Below are 27746 nucleotides of genomic sequence, written 5' to 3'. Positions count from 1 at the left end.
TATCGCCACAGTCTTGTATGCATACAATATTGTTTTGCAAATATTTTCATACTCACAGAAAAATTTGGCTATTTCCACTGTTAAAGTGTGTTGGGGATTTAGACTATGTCGACCCGCCATGTTATCTCTACAGATGCTAGACTCTGAACCTACTTGTTATCATGTACTTAATTTTATAAAATGTATCATCAGGCACAGGAACAATCTTTAAAAATTTAATTATTTTTATGAACTCAATCTTTTTAATATTCTGGAATTTTGTTAAATTATCTTTATGATATACTTCACAGTTTTAAATATGTAAATGTATGAATCTTGTTGTTGCTTTTATGGTTTTGTAATGTCAAAAAACCGAATAAAGTACATTATATATATTGCCACTACCCTTCATCCTTTATATCATAGTGTATTTCGAGTCCTTCACAGGTGAACGCATGTTGCAATTACATTTTCTCCTACTTGAATGAAACTGAGGGATCCTCTCAAATGGTGTTCAAAGAGAACTCCAAAGGCACTAAAGCCTGCTTCTTTCTGTGGACCCACCCTCTACACAAGCATTCAGTGCAGTCCAGAGGTGTGGGACAAAAAGAGGTGAAAAGTTATTGGGTTGCCCACAATCATCTGACATTGGCGAGATGCAGGCCACCATCAACCCGGCCTGTTTGGAGAGACTCTGATGCCACTGCCTATTAGAGCTGTCTTTTGGTATGTGGTAGTATGTTCTACAACAACTATGATAGATACATTTTAGAAAAACAAATATTAGATTCCAGGAACCTGACATTATCTATCCCAATACCTACCCAATATTGTATCTCTACCACTTACGATTATACAAGGGGTCTCTTGACCAGACATAATGACTTACCATTTCCTGTACAGGTCCAACAGGACCTGCAGGATTGCTTTTTTTTTTAATTCCCTTTTGGTGTCAGTAAAAATGACTTGACAGCTCGTCTGCCTTCCTGACCCTCCAGAATGACCAACACAAACAATCTTGTCAGCCAGTTGCAGCAGCTCAATGACACTAGGGTGCTACCAATTTTCTTGTAATATTGGGCTGTGATTTAAGTTGACTGTTCAGAAGAGTACTCCAAAGCAGCTCAGGAATTTAACTAGCAGCCGAAATTAAATAATAATTTATAAGTAACATGGAGACATTGAAAACAGTTACTGAGGTTTCCTGGGGGTTGCATGAAGCTCTAAAATACAACTCTAGAGGCTTTCTGAACTGTCACATTGGAACCTTTTTCACATAGTTCTATACTGCCATTTTCTACAGTTCTAACTCCAAAATGGTTTGGTCACCGCGTTTAAACCTTTTTTAGGATTACTGCAATGCAGTGCTCTTCCTCTACGTGGTTCGTCACACAAGTAGGTTTGAAAGAATAAATACAAGCAATTACACCTGGTTGGTCTGTGACCCGCTAAATCAACTTGGGGGATATTACCCTTAGGTGTCTCTTCACGTGTCGCACTTTCGAGAGACAGCCTTTTCTGGTCTCTTTTCTTGTATGGTTATCTTCCCTCATGTATACTTTCTACGAAGGCTTAGTGTGCATGGTGCAAACCTGCCTTTTGCTCCAATCTTTAACATCTTCTCCACCATCAGTCGATTCTTCTAAGGCAACCTTTATATGCTAAAATGCCGCAAATTACTGTAGGATCTGGAAGAGGCCACAATGTGGAAGACATGTTTGAGAGGAAAACGCTAGATACTCTTACAATGTTGCTCCTTCCTAGCCTCCTCCATGACTGTAAGATATTTTTACAACTCTGATTTCTTTTGTTTTAAACCACATGGAGGCCGATTTTCTTGCATAGCACTCTAACTGTTTTAATCTTCAGTACTCGCAAAGCGGAGATATAATCAGCTAGATTCATCATTATCCAGTTTTGCGAGTCCTTAATAGCGATTCATAAGAAATCGCTATTAAGGAATTGCAAAACGGGATTCATGTAGGAATTGCAAAAAATATTGCGATTCCTACATCTTCCTTATTTGCGATTAGCAATTTGCTAATCGCAAATAAGGAATAACTCCCCATTCATTCCTATGGGCCTAAGGGCCCATAGGAATGAATGGGGAGCTATTCCTTATTTGCGATTAGCAAATTGCTAATCGCAAATAAGGATGCGATTTCAAGGGTGCCAGGGGTGTCCAAAGGACACCCTGTAGCACCCCTGAAAAGCAAATGTAGCCAGATGTTGCGCACACACATGTCCAAAGGACATGTGTGTGTGTGTGTAACATACCACTCAGAAAAATGCACTAAAGTGCATTTTTCTGAGTTTTCGCTATTTAACACGAAGTCTGACTTCGTGGTAAATAGCGGCCAGAAATTGCGAATTCGCAAATTGAAAATGGTTGATGAATTGCATTTAAGGAATCTCAAATAGAGATTCCTTAAATGCAATTCCTCGCAAAAATGTGATTTTGCAATTAGCGGTTTTTGCATTTGGGATGATGAATCCCAAATGCAAAAATTGCACTCGCAAATCTGGCCCTTTGCTAGCCGAATTTTCTTTGATGAATCTAGCTGTAAGTTCCTTTTCTAAAAAAACAAAAACGGAGCTCTTTTTGTCTAAACTTAATTTTTTCACTGACTGCAAAACAAGGCCATACTCCATCAAAGAGCCAATGCACTGATAATCAGTGTGAGGAATTTACAAGATAAGTAGAAGAAGGAGACAGGGCCTAACACACTATTTTAAATCTCCCAAAACACTGTGGTTCTTTTAACTCACTTACAGAAGTAAACCAAGACACCCTGAGGTATTGCTGGCCCTCTATTTAGGTAGTGTGGTCAAGTTCATGCCACTATACCACTAGTGGTGGGGAACTATGTAAACAATAACTAACAAAACACTGAGGAGAAAAATGACATAGGCCCTCATGCAAGTAGGTATAAAATTGTAGAAACGTACTACCTTGAAATCAAAAACTGATTGAAGGTGAAAATTGGGATGAGAGAGGTAAGTATATCTCATTGTTTTGGATCAGAATCTGCAAAGTATGCAAACACAATTAAACATGTTGTTGTTTCACTCTAAATATAAAAGCTCATACAGTTTTATACGTTTCATTGGTCTAATTAAAAATGGAATTAAAAAATGGCACAACATGTAATATTCCCAGTCAAACTATCTCCTTTTGATGGCACTGTAACACTGTCCTGATGGAAACCGATGGCTCAAAAAGCTATGTATTAGCCCGTTATTTTATTTTAGGTCTTTCTAATCCTCTTTCGAGTCTAAATAAAATGGGTTAAAACCTGGGGAGTCAGTGGCTTTATTATAAGTGTTTATTATGGGGCTGTGTGTAGGTTGCAAAGAAGTGCTGATACATTTTTCCAAGTGTTAATATGGGTATTCTGAAAAGATCAGGCTCAATGTGCAAGCTAAGCCCCAAGAGGCCTTGGTTGGTGTTGGCAATATAGGCCACTAGAAAAAGAGATAGTCAGATTTAGAGGAAGGAATTCTTGGAGCTCAGGTCACTGCTGCTGGGACTTCTATCATGTGATGCTCAAAGTTGTTTGCTCAAATCTAGCCTTTTGTGAAACAAAGTAGATGCAAAACGAGTCCCGGCAGGACAAAGCCATTTCTGTCACATCTGAGCTGAGAAAGTACTGAAGATTGCACGTTTCCAGGAGAAGAGAATGCACTTCTTGAATAGTCAGACAGTATGTTGCTGACAACAAGCTCAACACATGTTAAGCATCCTCACTGCCTAGACTGCACTAGTATTCCAGCACTCATGGTCACACAGCAGGTTGTTCGGCGATCCCCATGGAGCATCAGGCAAGAATGGTGGCGATGGACTGCAGAGTTCAGTGCTGGGCAAAAGATGTTAAAACGTGGCTGTTTCTTCACATGTTAAACTGATGCAATGAGTTTCAGGGAAGTGGCATGGACAAGTTGTAGAAACTTCCAAGATGGCGGTCTGAGAGCCGTGGGTTCCCAATGAAAGATAAAGTTGAATATTTTCCTGTGACGTCAGTTCTTGTTTTAATAATACATAAGGATGCATTTGCAAATGATGGACGTGTTGCAACCCATTTATTCACTTTTTCTTCATTGTGTTCATTATCTACTTGCTCTTATTTCAGCTGATTCCAGTTGGGAGGCCTACTGGGACACTTTTAGATGTCCTTACTCGGATCTGTCCTCTTCCCTGATGGCAGGGGGATTTTGATGCCTGTATTAATCTTCATCTTCAATCAAGAACAACAACAACAACATTATCAAGGAGGTTTTCTACCCTTTGTAGTTTTTTTCACTCCTAACTGGGATCCACTCAAGGAGACTTGACACCTTTCACATGTACTGTTAGCTGCAGGGTAGCACCATGGCTACAGACAGGAGTAACTCTTTCCTCGTAATGTCAAGAAGGAAATTCAACAGACCTTTGCAGTGTCCAGTATTTGCCAATTCTGTAGGTCAAAGTTAGAAATGCAACAGCCACAGGCACAAAATGGATTTCCCCTATGCACAAATATGTCTTATTGGAGCAAAGATCTCTCAAGCAGGAGGATGTTACAGGCATTGACTAGAGGCACTTCCTTAAAGAAAAGTCTGGTCTTGGGATGCTGTTGCCAGAGACCATACAGCATCTAAGGTCCTTTCGATGAAGTAGCACTTTGTCTCAATCAGTTTTTTCTGTGTCCTGACAGAGTCTCAAAATTCAGTTGTCCTTGGTATGAATTGTTCTTGGTAGGACAGATGTCGAACACTGTTGGAGTCTTCAATATAGGGTGTGTTTGGTGCACAGCTTCTCAATGTCCCCTGCTCTTGCCTCATCTTATTGTTGTGTTGTTTTGTCCAATGTTACAACTGAAGTCTGTCGAACCGCTGTAGTCTATCCTTATGAAAACAGTATATGCCTAATGGTGTTTTAGACAGGCAAAACATAATATACAGCTACTGGGAGACCAGAAGGTGGAGAAATTGCAAGCCTGGAGTCGAAATGTATGCAATGAGACTTCTCATGCAGTGTCTGCAGTACGAAAAGGCTTATCAGTTGTCGCCCAGGAGGTTTCTGTATGGAAAAAGAAGGCACGATCCTAAGCCATTATACAATTTGGCTGCTGCATGTCCCACCTCTCGCAATGCACACTTTGAGCATTTGCACCCTTGATAAAATGAATGATAGTAAGTGGTCAGGTCCGATGATGATTCCAGACACTTTATTGAGACAGCAGGCAGAGCATGAATCAATTTTCCGATAGGCTAGTGGTTGGGTAATTAAACAGTTCAAATTAAACTCTGCCCTCTTTAACTACAAGTGATGTGTGTGACAAATCTAATTGTACCTCTATCATGTTGACTTACGCTTTGGTGAACCAGTGTCCTCTACTCTAGAAGTAATGCAGCACCTCCTCCGGCATGTAACTGCAATGTCGCGTTGTTTGTAAAATTCAACTTTTGTCTAAAGCTTAGAGTAATAGTTCAGAATAAGTAGTTGTGCTGAAAATCAGCATGTATGGCACAATAGAAGTAAAGTGCTTAAAAAGAAAAATGTAAAGAGCTTTCTTGAAAACCAGGTAAATATTAAACTGAAGCAATGATGTTAGCTGCAAGAAACAGGCCAAGGATTTCAATGTGTGCTCCACCACTACCTAATAGCCATCTTCCTCACCAGTGCAGAGCATGAGAGGCATCCAGCAGGATCCTGGGCACCACAGCCAATTATTGAGCCAGATCCAGGCGGAATACGCTGAATTTGTCCCAAGTAATTTGCAGACAACAGCACATATTAAACAGCCCCTGCACATTGTCTGCTTTCCTATCTGAGCAGTAACCTGCAGAAAGTGAGGGGAGATTCTTTTTTTCACTTCCATCTGGTCCCAACAAAATGTCCTCATTTGAAGGGTCATTAGCCCTTCCTTTTCTGGAGTCTTACTCTGGCTGGGAGCCATCAGGAGCCTTAACTGTAGATGCCAATACAATGGGGGTAATTGAGAAAACTTGTTATTTCTTTGAAACTGTTTAAGACAAACTATGATTTGGAGACATGTTTCTTGACATCCCCTAAAAGTAAGCGGTATACATGAACCATAAGAATCTCCATACACCTGTCTGCATGAGTAATTACACTAAAAATCCATATAGCACTTTCTAATTGATTTTGTATTTAAACCCTTTTATAGAACTGTTCATCCTTATGTAGGGTGTTAGAGCGCTTTAACTCAGACATACATCATACAGAGACAATGAATCTAAAAAGTGTGTAAGTACAGGGAAAATGAAGATTATGTGGAGAAACACAAAGGATCTAAAACACAACACAGTGGCTGGTGTTGTCTGCCTTAATAAGACTAGTGTTTAACATAACCGATTTTTGGCAAATATGTATCCACCTTTGCAGCTTTTAACAAAGCACAGACAAATATGAGACACATGTTTGGCGGAAGATTTTTTGGAAAAGCCGGCAGGGGAGGATCGGCTGTCGGCCGTGGTTACAACAGATCCTATTATCAACAGAATCAGCGTGGCTACTCAAGGAACTACCGGGGATACGGCAATTTCTTTCCCCAAAGAGCCGGAACAATCGTAACAGAGGTGGTACCGGTCGTGGAAGATTCCAGTCCCAAGGACAAGGACAAGGTAAGGTTTCCTCTTCTTGGTTCTTCCCTTCCAAAGGTAGGGGGAAGACTCTCCCTCTTCAGTCACGTTTGGCCTTCTATAACAAACGATGCTTGGGTTTTGGAGACTGTGAGGGGATTCAAGATAGATTTCATATCGATTCCTTTTCAGACCAAATAACCCAGGGAACTTTCACTAGACCAAGAACAGTCAGTTTTGGTAGATGCAGAGGTGAATCAAGTGTTAGAAAAAGGTGCGATCTGCATCGTCCAAAATTCTGGTCAGGGTTTTGTGAGTACAATCTTCTTGGTGAAGAAAAAGGAAAAGGGTTGTTGGCGTCCTGTAATAAACCTGAAGGAACTGAACTCTTTTCTTGTCTATCGCCATTTCAAAATGGAGGGTATACACCTCCTAATGGATCTTCTTCAGAAAGGACATTGGCTCATAAAATTGGATCTCATGGACGCTTACTTTACAATTCCTATGGATCCTTTTTCTCAGAAATTCCTGAGGTTCGTTTGGAGGAATGTAACTTACCAGTTCCAGTGTCTCCCTTTCGGCCTATCTTCGGCCCCTTGGTGTTTCACCAAGGTGCTCAGGCCTGTAGTCGCCTCTTTAAGAAGAAGAGGGGTTCGCCTTATTATCTATCTGGACGACATCTTACTGATGTCCCAGAACAAGGAGGAACTCCTGTCCCACATGGACTGGACTGTGAGTCTCTTGGAGAGTCTTGGCTTTATTATCAACATGGAAAAGTCTATTACGACGCCTTCTCAGAATCTGGAATTTCTAGGTTTCCAGGTGGACACAACCCTAACCCAGTTACAACTTCCCAAGAAGAAACTAACAAAAATAAAGAAGGAAGTTTCTTATGTCTTATCCAAGGACCAGGTAAGTTTGAGAGAATTAGCGAGAATAGTGGGTCTTTTATCTTCGTCCATTCAAGCTATTTCTCCAGACGCTCTTCACTACAGGGCCTTACAGAGACTCAAAGCTTCAGGCCTGAGAAAAGGTCTTTGGTACTCAGACGTAGTTCCCCTGTCCCAAGATGCTCGAGAGGACCTACTATGGTGGCGAAACAACTTGGACAGTTAGAATGGGAAGGCAATTTTCGGCAATACCCCGAGTTTTGTCTTGAAATCTGACGTGAGCAATCTTGGCTGGGGTGCAAGACTTGGAGAGGTGGAAACTGGGGGGAAATGGTCAAGAGAAGAACTAATCCTTCATATAAATTCTCTAGAGATGTTAGCGTGCTTGAATGCCCTGATGAGCTTCAAGTCTATCCTCCAAAACAATGTGTTCTTGATCAAGCTAGACAATTTCTCAGACGTTACTTATATCAATCGGCTAGGGGGAGCAAGGTCGAAACCTCTAGCGGATCTTGCAGAGAAGATTTGGTATTTCTGCTGGGATCACAAGATCTCTCTGAGAGCCGAGTTTATTCCGGGTCTTCTAAACACGAGGGCGGACTGGAATTCGAGGTTTCTGAGAGACTCCAGCGACTGGAAACTGAATCCTTCAGTATTCCAAAAAATTTCAATGCTGTGGGGTCCTTTCGAAGTAGACCTTTTTGCAAGCAGACTTACCTTTCAGGTAGATCGTTTCTTCAGTTGGAGGCCGGACCCCTTAGCCTTAGCAGTGGACGGTCTTCTCCAACCTTGGAAGCCCCTGATCTCCTATGCCTTCCCTCCCTTTGCCCTAATTCAGAGAGTTCTGTTGAAAGTTTGAAGAGAGCTTTGCCAAACTGTTCTAATTACTCCCTTTTGGAGTTCTCAGATTTGGTTCCCAGGGGTGATGGAATTAACAATAGACTTTCCTCGCCTTATCCCCGGGAGTTTGGATCTTCTTCAGGGTCCCGACGGAGAGTTTCATCCTCTTCTCTTAGAAGACAAAATGGACTTTCTTGTCTGGAAGATTTCAGGGGTTCAGGAAGATACTCTGGCCTTTCAGGAGAGGCTAAAGATCTTTTGGATGAGTCATGGGCTCTGGGAACAAGGAGAAGATATATTGGTTCCTGGAAAAAGTGGTGTAGTTGGTGCTTGGAACGGGATTTGGATCCCGTGGCTGCTCCTCCTGTAGAAGTAGCACATTTTCTTGCAGATCGTTTTAGGTCTGGACTTTCTTATAGAACAGTTAATTGTTACAGATCTGCAATTTCTGCAGGTCACTCTCTATCAAATGATTTTTCTATTGGCACTGATCCTCTAGTTCGCAGAGTTATGAAAGGTATAAGACTCAAACGTCCTCCTAAGGCTAAGTATAATTCTTTATGGAATGTTAACCTTGTTTTTGATCTTTTTACCTCATGGCCTGATAACCTTTTTCTTTCCAGGAAACAACTGTCTATTAAGTTAGCTACACTCCTTTGTCTGATTTCTTTTAGACGTGTTTCTGATGTTAAGGCTTTTTGTAATAAAATGTATTCTCCTGATGGTGTGTTGTTTGAAATTTGGAAAATAACTAAAACTATGTCTGAAAATATTTTTTATCCTTACTTTTTGGATTGTCCCAAGCTTTGTGTTGTTAACTGTATCAAAGCATATGAGCAGAAGATGAGTGTTCTAAGACCTTTAAATGAAAATCAGCTACTGATTTTGTATGTTAGACCCTTTCGGGCAGTCTCTTCTGCTACAATTTCGAGATAGGTGAGAACTGTTATGCTTGAAGCTGGCATTGACTTATCCAAATTTGGTGCTTCTATTTCAGATATCCTCAAGGCAGCAGATTGGTCTAATGCCTCCACTTTTGTTAATTTTTATCTTAAACCTGTTGAACATGTAAGTAATGTGGCTTTACAGAGCTTTAAACGTGCATAATGTAGCCTCCGGTCTTGTAATGAAATGTCGATTCTCCAATTATCATGCTGAGAGAATCTTGATTTCATTAAACACAACGGAGGCTGACATTATCCCCCCCACCACTCCCTGGTGGTTGATTTGTTTATTCTGTGTTTTTCATTTTTGCAGGATGTCTTACATCTTTAATCCTTGACTACTTATATTTTTTATTTTATCAGTTTTTACCATAAATGTCTTTCTTCCATTTCAGAATCTTCATAATTATAAAAGAATCTATGGAGCATTTTTTTTGGAAGAAGTTGTTTTATTTGTTTGCAGCTCTAAGAGGAAGATTGCTGGTCGTCATGGTGCTTTGTTGTTACTATGGAATGTTTCCTTTATGATGTTTGTTGTTACACTTTAAAGGGCAACATACAATTCAATTAGAGGAGGGTTCGAGGGACAGTTTAATGACCTGAGCACAGTTTATATCCCCCTAACAGACTATGAGAGAAACAACGGACAACTGTGGGTCAAAAACAAAATCCATAACTATGTGTATGTGGCTGCCTAAAAGTATGTTCTAAGGATGTAAAAATAAAAACATACTAAAGGACAATCACCCTTTGTGAAAATATGTCCATCAGTTACGTATTCTGTACCGCCCAGTACATCATTTGGTCTACTCCACAGTAGGTAGTCCTTTTTATATCTCCTCAGATAGTAATCGGAGATAGTTATTAAGCACCGATGTCTGGTGATTGTTGGTTCGGTCGTAACTTGGAGCAGTGCATAAGTGATAAGTGAAAAAATAATAAATGTGTGTTGAATAAAATTGGATAGTGCAAGCAATATAACTTTATTCTGGAGACAAGCACATCCAATATTAAAATCAATCAAGTGCAAAAAAGTCAGATGGTTCAAACAAATAACTACTGACTGGGTAATTTGGTCGACATGTTTCTGCGGACAACTAACGGCCACACATTGTACCTGCCGCTTCCTCAGGACCCATTAACTTAATTGCTACTGCTTAAACATGATATGCAAAAATTATATACAAAAAGGGACATACATGAACAGAAATACTACATGTCACCTGTTCATCTCTGGTTTCCTTCCTGGAAAGAATCGGAAAACCCCAAGATTCAGCAGCCACATTACACACAATGGACAAGAAAAAGAAAAAGGTAGGATAACACATCTTCATTAGTAAGGGCTATCACATTGCCTTAATATTGCACCTAACATCTAGGTATAATAACCATTTTATGTCTCCCATCTAAAGAATAATCATGGGCTCACCTTAATTTGTAAGGAGAAAAAGCCTCGCCTCACCTGGCAAACAGCTCAGGAATACGAAGCACCGCTCTGTAGAGCAAAGAAACAAATGAAATAATAGACAGTCGTGAACAAAACCCTTTACCCTCTTCAATGTCGGACTCACCGATAGCGGACACTATTTTTTTTAAAAATTGCCGAGGTCACATTAGCCTCTTACTCTGATTACTCTGTTAATTTCATGCCTCTTTACATTAAACCTTGTGATTTCTAGTATAACGGGGTGCATGGAACACACCTCTCCTATACTGAGTTGTTCGATGGACAAAGATATCCATTCTTTCTTTCTTATTGTCTTTGACAGTAACCCTCTAAAATCTGTTGCCTACTCTCTCCAGGCGACATCACTCGGGTATTGCACATACGATGATCCTTGCTTAATCGATTTAATTGTGAAGCGGTAGAAACAGGAGATGAAATAAATGCATATACTAATTTATTGTTTCTAGTTTCATCTTCCATTATCTCTCTCGCCTCTATACATACTTAAAAAGCTCAGTTATGCGAACGCTCATTCCGCTTCTAGGCTGAGCAGAGAAATAGAACCTTTGACATCGCTCTATTCAAAGTGTCAGATACACTCCACGGGTGCACGTCATCTAGGACTCAGCGCTCGTGTTTGAAAAGCGCATACAAAGCGTCCCTACTCGAGTGCACGTCATGCAAAATACAGCGCTCGTGCTTTGGAATGCGCATACGGCAATTCCCTATTGTAGAAATAAAAAGCAATCCTAACCCTTACCTGTCCGTCGGTACTCCACTCAGCCTGCCGGGCTCCTCCTGGTCGCCCGATAATATCGGGCATCGGATCCATATTGGAACCTTTATCAACATTTGTTGACATCTTTCTGAGGCCGATGGTCAAATTGATGCCGACGTACCTGAAGGACACAAAGGACCTACTCAGGCTATTGCCTGAAATTGAATTTGACTCCACAACAGATCTATTAGTGTCCTTTGACGTGGAGTCACTGTACACCTCCATCCCTCAAGAAGAGACACTAGAGGCAATCGAAACCCTCTTGGGCGAGAGGGATCTAGATTCTATAACACCAATATCTATGATCATGAATCTGGCAACCATAGCCATGAAAGAGAACTTTTTCGAGTTCGAAGGCCAATGCTACCTCCAGACATCAGGGACGAGCATGGGCAGCGTTTTTGCGCCGAGCCTGGCAAATTTATACATGCATAAATTCGAAGAAGACCATGTTCTGAACACAAAAAACCCGTATATAGCATCTATACGTACGTGGAGAAGGTACATCGACGACATCCTTGTGGTGTGGCGCGGCGATGTAATTTAACTGCAGTCTTTCCACATCTGGTTGAATGGTTGTAATAATTTTCTGCGGTTCACCTTGGAGTATGATCATCATTCACTAGCCTTCCTGGACCTACTAATCAAAGTGACACCACAAGGCCTTACATCGGAGCTATACAGGAAGCCAATGGCCCGAAACTCTCTTTTGCAATACACAAGTTGTCACCCAAAGTCGTTGCGTGATAATTTACCGTACGGACAATTTTTACGCGTACAACGCAATTGTTCGATGCAACAAGACTTTGAGAAACACTCTGACGACCTAGCAGCACAATTGTGTGCGAGGAACTACCCTAAGAAACTTGTGAAACGCTCTAAGAAGAGAGCAGCGAACAGTAATCGTGAAGCCCTATTGGAGCCATCTATTCCTAAGGAGAAGAATGAAAGACTGACGTGTGTTAATACCTTCAGTACACGGTCCAACGCGATACAACGTATAGTTCGCAAACACTGGAAGATCCTTAATACTGGGAAAGATTCTCTGGAACAACCATTGTTTGCGTTCAAAAGAGCCACGAGCTTGAGAGACCGGCTGATACATACCAGACCCCCGGCGAAAGCAATTCACCAGGTTGGCACACTTTGGAATATTTCCAAAACAATAGAGGAAGTGTAGAGGTGTTGACAGAATCACCCTCCAATTAGATATACATAAACAAAGAGATTCTATCAATGTGTGGTGGTTTTAATTTTTAATTTTTATTTTTACATGTGAATGGTGAGAATAATAAACTCTCTCTTAGGATGGTAAAGATGAGAGCACAATGTGCTTGTTAAAATACCCCTCACACACTAAAAAAATCCTTTAGTGTCATGCTTCATCATGGGGGTCTTCCCGTCCCTCTACGGGGCGGGGCGTGCTACGACCTGACGAACTACGCGGGAGCACTTTGAATGTGACAGAGGCTATGTGACAGTGCAAGGTGAGTGATGTCAGTGAAGTGTAGGGACCTATTTATGTGTGGGTGTTAAAAAGACTAAAAATTCCCTGGCTAGTGGAAAAAAACGATTTATTCACTTCCCTAGCTGGGAACGTTAAGAAGGGGGTTTTGAGGTAGAGCGATTAGCTTGCTACCTGGTCTACATTTTTCGTAAGCAGTCCCCTACTGCTTACTCATCAGGACCTTCTAGTGGCCCCTACTAGAAAATGCTCGGTTTCTAAATTTAATATGCCTACAGTCCTAAAAAATAGCAGCAAAAATCAGCTGGTAGTTTTAGCTTCCGGGCATGAGCTGGCCCAGGGGAAGCGAGATGAAATTTATCAAAAAAGTGGACCTATTGCGGTCTCTGTAAAGGAAATGGGAAAAAGGAGAGAGAAAAACACCAGATTTATACAATTGTATATATAATCTGTCATTCAGCACAGATTATTGACAGTGCCACTGGTCTCACTATACGTCCATATTAGCCCGTCTGATAAAGAATATACTTAAAACTTTATGAACAGAGAAAAGGTGCATTCTACCATCCCCTGATTGTTCGTTTGCACTTGGTGACCGAACATCGTGTAGCCCCATACAATTAGGGCTGGCTTGTGTCAACACACACACAATCATAACTCAATGCACACATCAGCATCACACAGGGTTAAAATAAGAGGGACCCGATTCCTTCGAGAGGAATGTTCAATTCGAAAAGTGTTATTCAGAACAGTCATTCAAAATCACTGTAGGACACACAAAAGTTTTTGATACATACTACTTTGGCACACGTTATATGCCCCATGAGCTGACAGACGGTAGGTGTTCCCCACGGTAATCTGCAAGAGAAAGCCGCGCCCTTAGCGTAAAATACACAAACCAAAGTAGTTCGTTTTTAATTATTATCTTTTGTCTCGTGGACCAAGTTTTAAAGACTCATGGTCAAAGTCTATTACTCACAATTTCCGCATAAGTTCACTGCCTTACTCCTACCCGTGCTGCCGCTCCGAAGAATAATGGGGTCTTGTGCTCGGCAATAATATAAACTCCGCGTTGCACTGTCATCACGTTTGGTGTGTGATGGAAAGACTAGCACGCTGACCTAAGATGGCCGCCGTTAGCGGAACGTCGGATGGTGCATTAACGGAAGTCTTTCTTCCGTATTTACTCTTTAAAATAGATCGTATACCTCAGAATATTTATTTTTATTTGCTATAACTCCATGATTTTTATTATAATTTCTAAATATTCGATTTTATCTGGTTATAGAATTAGTTTGGGTAATGATTCTGACGATGTCTGAGGTTGCTGACACTAGTGTGAAGTCAATACACATAGCGGAGTATTTTAGGGGCTGGGTAACAATGTAGAAAATAAAGAGGCTTTTACCCAAGTGCTCCGAACTTATATATTGTGATCAGTGACTATTTATACCTGTAACAATACTGCCACGAGAAAGGTTTCGTTATTACATGGTATTCATAGACAATATGTGTCGTTTCCATGATGATGTCGCTCAAAGAGAGGTTGGCATCTCCCATGCTACATGAGGAGCTGTGCTCCCTAACCGAGACAGAAGAACTACCTTTGATATTTGTCTGCAATCTGTAAGTTTAATCAAAAGCAGGTATCGCCCCTGTTGGGGCTCCCATAAAGTGGCCGGATGGTTACAGGGCCAAGGTTAGTAGTAAAAAAGGGTACCTGTCAGTGGGGGATAGGTATGCATGGTCTACAGCTGGCCCCAAGGTATTTCATCGTTCAGCCCATGCTTGTTAGATTGGACACGAAAAACCCACCTTTGTTCTTTTTCCAGTAGGTGTTTCTCATTGTCAATCTGCTCTATCACAGTCCAGGTAATGTCCTCAGGTTTATGCCCACTTTCAAGGAAGTGGTTGGTTAATTTTGTACTTGACTTCCTGCATTTAATTGTGCTCTTATGCTCACCTATTCTTGTCTTTACGGCCCTGCTCGTCATGCCGACGTATTCAAGGTTGCAGGGGCAGGTGATTAGGTATACAACATTGGAGCTGTTGCAGTTACTGAAGCTTCTCTGCTCCCATTTTGTCCCATTGTTGAAAGTTAGTGTCTTACTCTTTTTGATAAGGCAACACACCTTGCATCCACCACATGGGTAGTGTCCTTGTACAAAACTGGAGTTACCTTGGGCATTGACCTTATTTTCTTTAGGTCTAGTGTGTACCAGTATATCTCTCACACTCTGTGCTCTTTTGTGCGAAAACATGGGTTTCGGAATCTGAAGACCTCCGCTGTTAAGAATCTTCCAATTCCTGTTGATGATCTTGATTACTTGATCAGAACTTGTGTTATACGTGGTAACACATATGGGTCTCTGCTTTTCCACTCTTTTTGCTTTGTCTTCGAGGAGACTCTCTCTGCAGTTGTTCCTGGCTCTTTTGTATGCTTTATCAATGATCCTCTTAGGGTAGTTTCTAGTTTGTAGTTTCTCCCGTAAATCGTTGGACTGTGATTTAAAATTGGCAATTTCTGTGCAATTCCTGCAGAGGCGCAGGAACTGTCCGTAGGGTAGATTGTCCCTCAGATGTCTAGGATGAAAGCTTTGGTACATCAATAGACAGTTCTTGGAAGTGCTCTTGAAGTGTGTTGTTGTCATCAATCTGCCATTTTTCGGGAAAATTTTCAAATCAAGAAATACCAGATTGTTATTGGTGGTGACTGGTGAATTTCAGGAACTCGTCTTGGGAGTTGAGCCACTTAAGGAACTGCTGAGCGGTCTTTTCATCTCCATCCCAGATGATAAGGATATCATCGATGTACCTTTTCCAGGTCATGATGTTATTTCTGAATGGGTTACTGGAGTTCAATATCCTAGTTTCCTCAAGATGGTGCACATAGAGACCAGCTATGCTTGGAGCAAATGTGCTCCCCATGCTGGTCCCATGTTTTTGGAGGTATAAGGTGCCGTTATGTTCAAAAAAGTTCTCCTTTAGTGCCAGAGAGCAGCATTCCCTAACCACATTTCGTGGGGTTTGATACTCCCAGTCGTCTTCAAAGAGAACATCTTCGATTATTGCCAGGGTTTCATTGTGTGGCAGGCTGGTGTAGAGGCTCTCTACGTCACAGCTAATTAAAAGCTGTGTATTCGGATCAAATGGCACTTCCTCAAGTAAATTCAGCACGTCTTTGGTGTCTCTAAGGTAGGTAGATGTCCTCTGTATCATAGGTCTCAGAAATGCATCTGCAAATCTAGAAACTGGTTCAAGAACCGACTCGATCCCCGAGACGATTGGTCTTCCCAGGGGGTTCTCTAGGTTCTTGTGGATCTTCGGTAGGATGTACAGGTAAGGAGTTCTCGGGTTCTTTTGACATAGAAACTCCCCTTCTTTTATGGTGATCCAATTATGAGACAGTGCCTCCTCTACCATCGTTTTGATTTTGATTATTATTCTCTCGGTAGGGTCGGTCCGTAAGACCTCATAGTTTCTTTCATCTTTTAGTAATCTTGTGCACTCCTTGTCGTATTGTTCTTTGTTTAGTAACACAGTTGCACCCCCCTTGTCCGCTGGTTTTATCACCACTTCTTTGTTGTTGCTCAATTCTCGAAGTGCTTGTCGCTCTTCATTGGAAATGTTTTGGAAGACTCGTTTCTGCATTTCTCTTTATTTTCTACATTGTTACCCAGCCCCTAAAATAGTCCGCTATGTGTATTGACTTCACACTAGTGTCAGCAACCTCAGACATCGTCAGAATCATTACCCAAACTAATTCTATAACCAGATAAAATCGAATATTTAGAAATTATAATAAAAATCATGGAGTTATAGCAAATAAAAATAAATATTCTGAGGTATACGATCTATTTTAAAGAGTAAATACGGAAGAAAGACTTCCGTTAATGCACCATCCGACGTTCCGCTAACGGCGGCCATCTTAGGTCAGCGTGCTAGTCTTTCCATCACACACCAAACGTGATGACAGTGCAACGCGGAGTTTATATTATTGCCGAGCACAAGACCCCATTATTCTTCGGAGCGGCAGCACGGGTAGGAGTAAGGCAGTGAACTTATGCGGAAATTGTGAGTAATAGACTTTGACCATGAGTCTTTAAAACTTGGTCCACGAGACAAAAGATAATAATTAAAAACGAACTACTTTGGTTTGTGTATTTTACGCTAAGGGCGCGGCTTTCTCTTGCAGATTACCGTGGGGAACACCTACCGTCTGTCAGCTCATGGGGCATATAACGTGTGCCAAAGTAGTATGTATCAAAAGCTTTTGTGTGTCCTACAGTGATTTTGAATGACTGTTCTGAATAACACTTTTCGAATTGAACATTCCTCTCGAAGGAATCGGGTCCCTCTTATTTTAACCCTGTGTGATGCTGATGTGTGCATTGAGTTATGATTGTGTGTGTGTTGACACAAGCCAGCCCTAATTGTATGGGGCTACACGATGTTCGGTCACCAAGTGCAAACGAACAATCAGGGGATGGTAGAATGCACCTTTTCTCTGTTCATAAAGTTTTAAGTATATTCTTTATCAGACGGGCTAATATGGACGTATAGTAAGACCAGTGGCACTGTCAATAATCTGTGCTGAATGACAGATTATATATACAATTGTATAAATCTGGTGTTTTTCTCTCTCCTTTTTCCCATTTCCTTTACAGAGACCGCAATAGGTCCACTTTTTTGATAAATTTTATCTCGCTTCCCCTGGGCCAGCTCATGCCCGGAAGCTAAAACTACCAGCTGATTTTTGCTGCTAGTTTTTAGGACTGTAGGCATATTAAATTTAGAAACCGAGCATTTTCTAGTAGGGGCCACTAGAAGGTCCTGATGAGTAAGCAGTAGGGGACTGCTTACGAAACATGTAGCCCAGGTGGCAAGCTAATCGCTCTACCTCAAAACCCCCTTCTTAACGTTCCCAGCTAGGGAAGTGAATAAATCGTTTTTTCCACTAGCCAGGGAATTTTTTGTCTTTTTAACCCCACACATAAATAGGTCCCTACACTTCACTGACATCACTCACCTTGCACTGTCACATAGCCTCTGTCACATTCAAAGTGCTCCCGCGTAGTTCGTCAGGTCGTAGCACGCCCCGCCCCGTAGAGGGACGGGAAGACCCCCATGATGAAGCATGACACTAAAGGATTTTTTTAGTGTGTGAGGGGTATTTTAACAAGCACATTGTGCTCTCATCTTTACCATCCTAAGAGAGAGTTTATTATTCTCACCATTCACATGTAAAAATAAAAATTAAAAATTAAAACCACCACACATTGATAGAATCTCTTTGTTTATGTACACTTTGGAATATGCCACCGGTAAGGGGCCATCACCCGTGTGGAAACTGCGCTGCATGCCCCCAGACGAGACACTCGACAACTGTTGACATAGGGACAAGTCACCCATGGGAACAAAGACGGTTCACTAATTGCAACAGTAGTCACCTGATCTACCTTATCACATGTCCGTGCTCACTCAAGTATGTGGGCATGACTACCCGGAAGATAAGGACTAGAATATCTGAACATAAGAGCACAATCAGGTGCAAGAAGCAAGCGACAAGACTCACAAATCATTACATCCAAGTGGGCCACAAACCAACTGAGTTTGAGTGGACTGTGTTGGAGCAACCTAACATCCCAACGCACATCTCAGATGTATCTAGACACCTATTCAAGATTGAACAAAAATGGGTGTATAAACTTAATTGCGATAAATCTGGTCTGAACAAAGACATCCCGTGGATGGCTCTATAGTTCCAAACCTTGCCCTTCATGAGATCCCGCCGTTTTGTTGCCATGGAAACATAGGTATTACTTCCACAATTACCCATATAGTTCCAGGTCCCATGCCCCATGATTGCCCTGAGGTAGACTCGGGTCATTCACTCATCATCATTGTTCTAGTGTGAGAACTACATATACCAGAGTTCTTCATACTAAGCAATGTAAATAGAAACGTGAATGTAAGAGAGGAACGAATTATAATAAACATCAATCCTATTATAAACACAGAAGGATGCGAGATGTTCTTAGAACGTGACAACATAAGTTACAACCATTGGTTATAACTGTGCGATGATTAGCTAATGTTAAGGATCAGGCTGCAGTTGAAGTAGCGGTGATCTTTCGAATGGGAAGCATACAGGACCACGAATCCCATGATCCCTAGCGACTGCTATGGGAACCAATCAGACTGGGTTAGGAAGTCAATAAGGAAGTTTGTAACCCGGCCCGCGGTACCTCCCCAAACAGCCCGGCAGGCTGAGTGGAGTACCGACGGACAGGTAAGGGTTAGGATTGCTTTTTATTTCTACAATAGGGATGTGCCGTATGCGCATTCCAAAGCACGCGCGCTGTGTTTTGCATGACGTGCACTCGAGTAGGGCCGCTTTGTATGCGTTTTTCAAACACGAGCGCTGAGTCCTAGATGACGTGCACCCGTGGAGTGTATCTGACACTTTGAATAGAGCGATGTCAAAGGTTCTATTTCTCTGCTCAGCCTAGAAGCGGAATGAGCGTTCGCATAACTGAGCTTTTTAAGTATGTATAGAGGCGAGAGAGATAATGGAAGATGAAACTAGAAACAATAAATTAGTATATGCATTTATTTCATCTCCTGTTTCTACCGCTTCACAATTAAATCGATTAAGCAAGGATCATCGTATGTGCAATACCCGAGTGATGTCGCCTGGAGAGAGTAGGCAACAGATTTTAGAGGGTTACTGTCAAAGACAATAAGAAAGAAAGAATGGATATCTTTGTCCATCGAACAACTCAGTATAGGAGAGGTGTGTTCCATGCACCCCGTTATACTAGAAATCACAAGGTTTAATGTAAAGAGGCATGAAATTAACAGAGTAATCAGAGTAAGAGGCTAATGTGACCTCGGCAAGTTTTTTACAAAAATAGTGTCCGCTATCGGTGAGTCCGACATTGAAGAGGGTAAAGGGTTTTGTTCACGACTGTCTATTATTTCATTTGTTTCTTTGCACTACAGAGCGGTGCTTTGTATTCCTGAGCTGTTTGCCAGGTGAGGCGAGGCTTTTTCTCCTTACAAATTAAGGTGAGCCCATGATTATTCTTTAGATGGGAGACATAAAATGGTTATTATACCTAGATGTTAGGTGCAATATTAAGGCAATGTGATAGCCCTTACTAATGAAGATGTGTTATCCTACCTTTTTCTTTTTCTTGTCCATTGTGTGTAATGTGGCTGCTGAATCTTGGGGTTTTCCTATTCTTTCCAGGAAGGAAACCAGAGATGAACAGGTGACATGTAGTATTTCTGTTCATGTATGTCCCTTTTTGTATATAATGTTTGCATATCACGTTTAAGCAGTAGCAATTAAGTTAATGGGTCCTGAGGAAGCGGCAGGTACAATGTGTGGCCGTTAGTTGTCCGCAGAAACATGTCGACCAAATTACCCAGTCAGTAGTTATTTGTTTGAACCATCTGACTTTTTTGCACTTGATTGATTTTAATATTGGATGTGCTTGTCTCCAGAATAAAGTTATATTGCTTGCACTATCCAATTTTATTCAACACACATTTATTATTTTTTCACTTATCACTTATGCACTGCTCCAAGTTACGACCGAACCAACAATCACCAGACATCGGTGCTTAATAACTATCTCCGATTATTATCTGAGGAGATATAAAAAGGACTACCTACTGTGGAGTAGACCAAATGATGTACTGGGCGGTACAGAATACGTAACTGGTGGACATATTTTCACAAAGGGTGATTGTCCTTTAGTATGTTTTTATTTTTACATTCTTAGAACATACTTTTAGGCAGCCACATACACATAGTTATGGATTTTGTTTTTGACCCACAGTTGTCCGTTGTTTCTCTCACACTTTAAAGGGCTGCATGTCCTGGGAGCAATAAAAGTTATTGCATAATGTCAGCCTCCGTTGTCTTTAATGAAATCAAGATTCTCTCAGCATGATAATTGGACAATCGAAATTTTTAGCAACTTAAAATAACATACGATTGAGAAAAAATAAGCGTATAAACCTAAGATATGCAGTTTGCATGCAACTCCTTGATGCCACTTCTTAGTTGACTGTGCTGTATTAGAAGGATTGTTATGAACTGCGAGTAACAAAATAATCTCTGTGACTAAAGCAGTAACCTACTGACCTACCGACATAAAATACAAGCCTGTGATCTGCATGTTAGATGGTGTGCTTTGCAGTAGGCACATCGCTCCCTATAATTTGTGGAAATTTCACCGTGGGGTAAACACCATTGCCCTGTGGTGAGTTTTTTTAATGTTGAGCCTGAGCCAGCGCGCAAGCGATGCTCTGGCAAAGATCTGTTGTAGTTCAGTACGGTAAAGAAGCCCCGCCCACTCCCCCACACTTATTTTTCATTGGCTTGTGTCTTTGTCCTTTGTAAATGCTGGCATCTGATTCCTTAGTAGGCTTAGTCTCTCCTTAGTACGTCCAAGTCGTCATTTGTGACCTCCCATGGCTACTGGCCCCTTTACATGGTTGTTGCACATATGTGTTCTATTTTCTTTATTGAGTTTCTCCTACCTCAAGCACAACAATGTGCTTTGCTTACATACAGCGGGCCATGCCCGCTTTCACTTTCGCAGCAGCCGGGACAATGGTGGCCGTTTATTTCCAATGCCATAGGTCTCCTATTTAAATGTGACATATAGCATTGCAAATATTTTTTTTAAATGTTTACTTCCCAACATCGCCGCCACTCGTTAGTGCTTGTTTTTTTTGTTTGTTTGTTTTTTACAGGGGTGGTCCCCATACCACCCACTCTTTTCCCCACCCTACCCACAGGCATTTCATCTCCTCCAACTGCAGCACTGATTAATTAGGTTCTGCAGTACATCATCACATTATTAATCTATTACTTGTGGAACACATTGAGGAAGTGTGGCAACTGGAGTCTGCCGTTAGTTCTCTATTTCCATTAAATAACCTCGAAATATTCAGTTCAGGCGAGAATTAAGGGATGTAGATAGTGTAGGAGAGACCAAGGAAGTGTACCAGGCATACACGTAAATCACACTAGGTGTCAGGTGGGTTCCCAGAGGACTGAAATGGCATAGAGCTGGCTATAAAAAAAATTGTAAAACATAATTCCTATTACGAAACATAATATAAAAAAAGAATTTACATGCGATTATAATATTATCACTGTAGACAAAGAACCCTTTTGGGATGAAAAAGTTCTTCGCATGGTCTGTAGAGTAGCTAGGATGCCATGGGACCTGGTGCAAGCAAGGAAAATGGCCCCTTTGACTGCTGGTGGGATAGTAAAATCTAAGTAGTACAAAGGACCCCTCAGGGCTCCGGGCCCTGGAGCACTGCACCTATTGCACCAATGGTAGATTCGCCCCTGCACATGGTAATGGATGTGAACCACCACCCTGAGTGCCACAACTGTACTGATGCCCGGATCCCTAATGCTGATATTTGTTGTCATAGTCAAACACAGATCACACATGTGTGCCATGCCATAGACCTGGATCACCGATTGTGGTCTTATTTGACCAGGAGAGTAGCCCAACATGATACCCTCACGGTGGTGAAAGGCTGCTCCTTTTACCAGGAGTTAAACAGCACAAGTGCAGTGGTGACATCATATCGTGTAGTGATCAGTAGGAGTGAACAGGCTCTTTTTACCTACATCACTGGAGTGAGGGTTTCAGGCTACCTCATATAAAGTTACGCTCCTGTGTGGGCAACTGATCCCTTGGCCTATGTCGGTTTGGTGTGTATTGCTGTGCTGTGCATGAGTGGTGTACCTGCGCTGTGTTTATGTGTGCCTGGGGAGGATAAAAAACAGGGCTAATGCAGTACTGAGCAGAGTGAGTATGTTTAAGGCATGAGCTGGGTGTATGTGTGAGTGTGAGTGGTATGAACGGTGTAGTGCTGTGAAGTACAAGTATGTTGAATACATGTGCTGGGTGTATGTGTGCCTGTTAGTGGTGCAGTACATGAGGAAACAGTGTTGTGCATTGAGTGTATGCTGAATACATGTGCTGGGTGAATGTGTGCCTGTAAAGGGTAAAAAACATATGGACATCAATTTCCATTTTGGGAGACCCACGGCTGCATGACGAAACATGAGGGGGTAAAGGAATCCCCAAGACAGATTTGTGCATTGCTGCATTCCTGTAAGTTGGGTGGGACACACTGAAGAAGAGTGAGCCAGACTCACCCAGTAAACTTCAAAGGGTGCCTTTGATTCAGAGAGAGGCCACAAGGAAGAGGCCTGGGCACATCTCAGGAAGGAGATCGGGGTGGTAAGAGAATCATAAAGATTAGGGCTTTGGCCATGGGCTAACCTTTTGATACACATATCACTGTGGCTGACATCCAGATGTCAACTCTAGTCACTCTCTGTTGTAGGGCTACCAGCTTTGGAGTCGCTCCTGCTGTGAAAGACTGCTTTCAGGAGGAAGAGAGGACAGAGGAGTGGGCACTTCAAAAAGAAGCCAATCCCCAACAAAAACGTTAAAGATAGATTCTAAATCACAATAGGTGTCTGGAATGGACTATAAGAAGGAGAGCTTGAGACCCCCAAAATTGTCAATTGTCAAGCAGCCCATTGGGCTGAGAGAAGAGGAGAACTCTTCAAGACTTCTGCCTGTGACCAGGACTTGGGTCCAAAGCCTGCTAGTCTCCCAGCTGGGTGAGGGGAAATCTCCCAGGGAATCCAAGACCACCTGACCCAGAGCTTGGAGCACTTGCGCCTTTTTGGATGCCTGCGAAGACCAGTGTGAGGAACAGGACAGCGTTTGAGAGAGCGAGGTCCAGTAGGGGAATCCTGTTAAGTGAACTCCCTTTGCAAGATGTGATGAGATGGCTGCTGCATCGATTGGGTCAATGCTCTTGTGCAGGAAAAAGTAAGTGACCCTCGAATTCTAGATGAGGGCGGTCGTAAAGTGAGCTGGGAATATCACTGTGCCAAATGGGTCATCGGCCATGTGTAGTGAGGAGTCACAGACCTGTACGCCAGGAGGGGCCACCGCAAAGTGAACTCTGATCATCGTTGTGCCAATCGGGCTGGAGCCTGTGTGCGGTGAGGGACCAGGGACCATGTATGCCGGGAAGGGCCCGCGTAGGTAGACCGCCATGTGGAATGGGCTATAGCCATTGGCTGTCGGTGAGCTAGCAACCCCGTTTGCCAGGAGGGGCTGCCATAAAGGAATCTGCTGTGCCAACCGGGTCGAAGACCATGTGAAGTAGAGATATGGTCCCCCTGTAAACCAGAGCGGACCAGACAGAAGTTTGAACTGGTCGGGATTTTCACCAGAGGAGTGAGGCTCCACTGGGCACCCCTACGCATCTACACCGTGACAAAGGATCAACATCATGACCTTCGTACTACTTACCCGCACCGTGGGATGCACCAAAGACTTACCCTGCCAGGAGCAGCCCCGAAGAACCTCTGATTGCTGATGTTGCACGAACCCATGTAAAGAACTCATGAACCAGCAAGCACAGCCTGCTTCGGCCGTGTGCAGTGAACTCTGCTGAACCAGCCACTCCAGTGCCCGCAGAGAGGGCCCGCTCAAGTACTCCTGATGCTCCGACCCTGCAGGTGCAGGTAAGATTGATTTTGGGCCTGCCAGCCCCGGGGAATCTTGGTTGCGAGATAAAGCTTCAACGCTGGAACACTTTTTACTTTAATACCGAGTCGTAGTGGACTATTGAGAGTCAGACTACTAGTGGAGCTTACCCTGGATGTTGCCTAGAGTGAATGGGGATTAACGGCTATCGCTAGAGGAAGGAGGGAGTGGGACACAGGGAACTAGGTCGTATTTCCCTTTGAGTTAATAGCGGTAAAATAAAAGTACTTCTCTTTTTTCATAAAGGTGAGTATTTGGCTGGACAATCATTTATTGCTGTTGCTGCATGTATATTGAGTTGCGAGCTTGTGTTCACCACCTCTATTTACCTTCCCCTTTGAGGGACCCTTGGACTGCTCAAACAATACTATTGCATTAGAGTCATGTGCTGCTGAAGAACTTGGCTCATTTGCTCTGGATCCATAGCAGGCCTGGCCCTAGGACATCAGGAGTAAAAGACCTCCACCACCACGGCAGGGCCCAGTAACTCCTCTGAAAGGAGTTCTGACAGACCCTATTAGGCTAGACTTAGGCTACCCGTCTCCATATTCCATTTCCAAAGTCCCTTTTCCATTGTGACTATTTTCCTCATAAACACTGACACGGTGCCAGGGCCAGACTGGCCATAGCGGGCACCTGGCAATCCCCCAGTGCGTCGCACGGGCGGGGCCAGTTTTGAGCCCCCGGGGGCCGATTTTGTTACAGGGCTTTTTTTTAATAGGCCCTGTAACTAAATCAACCGAAAACCGGCCCTGGCAAAGAGCTCGGCGGCACCCCCACCCTGCAGGGGGGGACGAGGGGGCCTCAGAGCACTTTGCCAGGGCTGGTTTTGGTTCCCAGTCCGGCCCTGCATGGTGCTCAGGAAACTAGAGGCAGTGTGACGTTCTCACCTTCTGGTAAATTGTTCCAACGACAGCAGTTTTAATTTTGGCAGCAGTCAGCATGTTAACGCGCTGGTACATCTGATGGACCAAAGTCTGCAAAACAGCCACAAGGAGAAGAGAAGTGGCAAACACATAGCCTGCTCCAACACCTGCTGACGGGTTTTCACAGAAAGTGATCAGGTACCTGTAAAGGAAATGAGAGATGTCACACAATTAGAGATGCTAAGAGTTGGCATTTGATGATATCTTCAAACTGCAAGCACAGTCCAAACTGCAGAGTAAGCCCTATCAGTAGCACTGATCTAACATCCCATATGCCGTTCAAAGTACTCAAACTAATCTACAAAAGTCTAATTTTCAGAGGCAACCGTACAACTTTAAGTAAATGTGGAGTCATCTAACAAACAAAGTTCTTACAGAACAACAAGATGTGACTTTACATTTATGAGCAAGAAAGCTAAACAGTTCCGGTGGGTTTTTCTGCAAGAAGAGTACATGACTTCTTCATGCAATAATGACTTTTAGACATTAAAATATGCTAGATACGACAATGCAGTAGTACCTTTTTCTATCAGCCAAGCGAGCAGGACCACATTATACATAAAAGGTCCATACACAGCTTGCGTTGCTATAGACTGTGTCCCCAGCTCACTCTAATGCAATCACGAGTATTATTAAGTCATCTCTGAAAGAATTTCCGGGCCGTGATTTCTTAGTTTTTTTCTATACTACTTCTCTTTGACATTTTGGAAACAATGCAAAAGAGTGACTCATAGGTCATATTTCTCCGTCTCTTCATCCCAACTCCTCTTATTCTTATTTTAAACGACCCACCTACAAATCAGTCTCCCCAAGGATAACCACTCACCCCAAATTCAAGAATGATTCTATTCCGAAGTACTCTCGGTCAGGGTCACCATATTTTATGAAACTTCAGACGGCAAACTCTGGAGCAAAACATAGGGCCGGGTACCAAAATAAAACTGCCCCCAGTTGCAAACCAGATAGCTAAAAAGGAGGCCCCCTTTTGCAAATTAGGGCAGTTTCCAACTTGAAAAGACTCATTGTATAAGTGTTTTTCAAGATATGAGTGACTGCCGATACTATTACCTATCAGATCAGCTCTACGGGCACTTCTTGATTGCCCTACAGACCAGCCTGCCCCAGCCTATGTCCACCACTCTGTGTTCATGCAGTCTCAGTCCAATTCTTTTCAGCCCGCCATTGAAGGCCGGGCTGGACTGCCCTCACACTCCATCTATTTTATTTCTAGCAACTATCAGCGGGAGAGCCACCCATAATATCTGATGGTTGTTCAAGTTGATTTCTCTAAGGAACCCAAGAATTGTTAATTAAGGATATCAGGCAAAGCATTATCAAACTTGTCCAGAACTACCTTTCCATGTTTCCTGTGCATGTTGTTCTGCGGCATGCCATCTTCCAGAATTGTATTCCCCACGCCTCTCTGTGGCCAGAAGTGGAATCCCTGGGGCCCTGGATTTGCTGTGGGAATCTAGGCAGTGCAATATCTATGCAAAATACTGCCTTCACTTACCCCACCTATAAGTTACATGCACAGCTTTGCTTCCACTGCCCTTCCTACAAGTTGTGTGCAAGATTCCTGCCTAACAATGATTCCCACCTACAAGTGACCATGGTAAATGCCTAAATACAATCAAGGATTGATTATGGCATTGGTATCTATATATGGAGTGAAAATCTTTGAAACACTACAATTGGTTCAAAATTCAGTGATCACTTTACTATGAGGGTTTAGGAAATGGGATCACATATCAATGAAACTGCATTCTTTTCCCTTTCGGAAGAGGGTGCAGTGTAAGCAACTCAACTTGGCCTTAAGATGGCTCTTCAACAGTTGTAATGGGAGACTATTCTTTGGTTGTGTTCAGGCTTTAAAATTCACTTCTTCGTTCATTCTGAATATTCAATATGGGGACCAAGATACAACTTAAAACCTGTCTTTATCTTTTGTAAAAGAATACACAAACTTGCCGGCAACACGCACACCACTGGATGTAGGAGACCTTTTCTCACTTGGATTGAACAAAATAGATTCATTATAGTCTGGCTTGACAGCACAAAAAACTCTTGCACCTAATGCACTGTGATAATTTTGTTTAATTATCCAGCTGCCAAAGTAAGAACTTCCAGGGTCTCAAATAACTTTAAAAGTTATTATGTTTTTCTCTGGCAGCTGCAAAGATGGTGTAAGGCCGGTCATTAACCTACATAGATTTTTAGGTCTGACTTGGCAGTACATCGTCGCCTGAACTTTTTTTGCAGTTGGGGGATAGT

The 27746-nt window shown here is 42.4% G+C and overlaps 1 protein-coding gene across 1 annotated transcript in view; it reads right to left on the bottom strand.

Annotated features, from left to right (window-relative positions):
• LOC144773378 (ATP-binding cassette sub-family C member 2-like) overlaps positions 1 to 27746 on the bottom strand; it is a 560817-nt gene that overhangs the window by 378101 nt on the left and 154970 nt on the right. The window contains exon 5 of the mRNA XM_078658348.1: positions 25437 to 25614. Within this exon, the coding sequence (XP_078514474.1) occupies positions 25437 to 25614 (178 nt within the window). The remainder of the gene's footprint in view (positions 1 to 25436; positions 25615 to 27746) is intronic.

This window comes from Lissotriton helveticus, chromosome 8 (genome assembly GCF_964261635.1).
Source record: "Lissotriton helveticus chromosome 8, aLisHel1.1, whole genome shotgun sequence".
Lineage (NCBI taxonomy): Eukaryota > Metazoa > Chordata > Amphibia > Caudata > Salamandridae > Lissotriton > Lissotriton helveticus.
The sequence above is the reverse complement of the archived record's forward strand: the minus strand, read 5'-3'. Positions and strand labels throughout refer to the sequence as shown.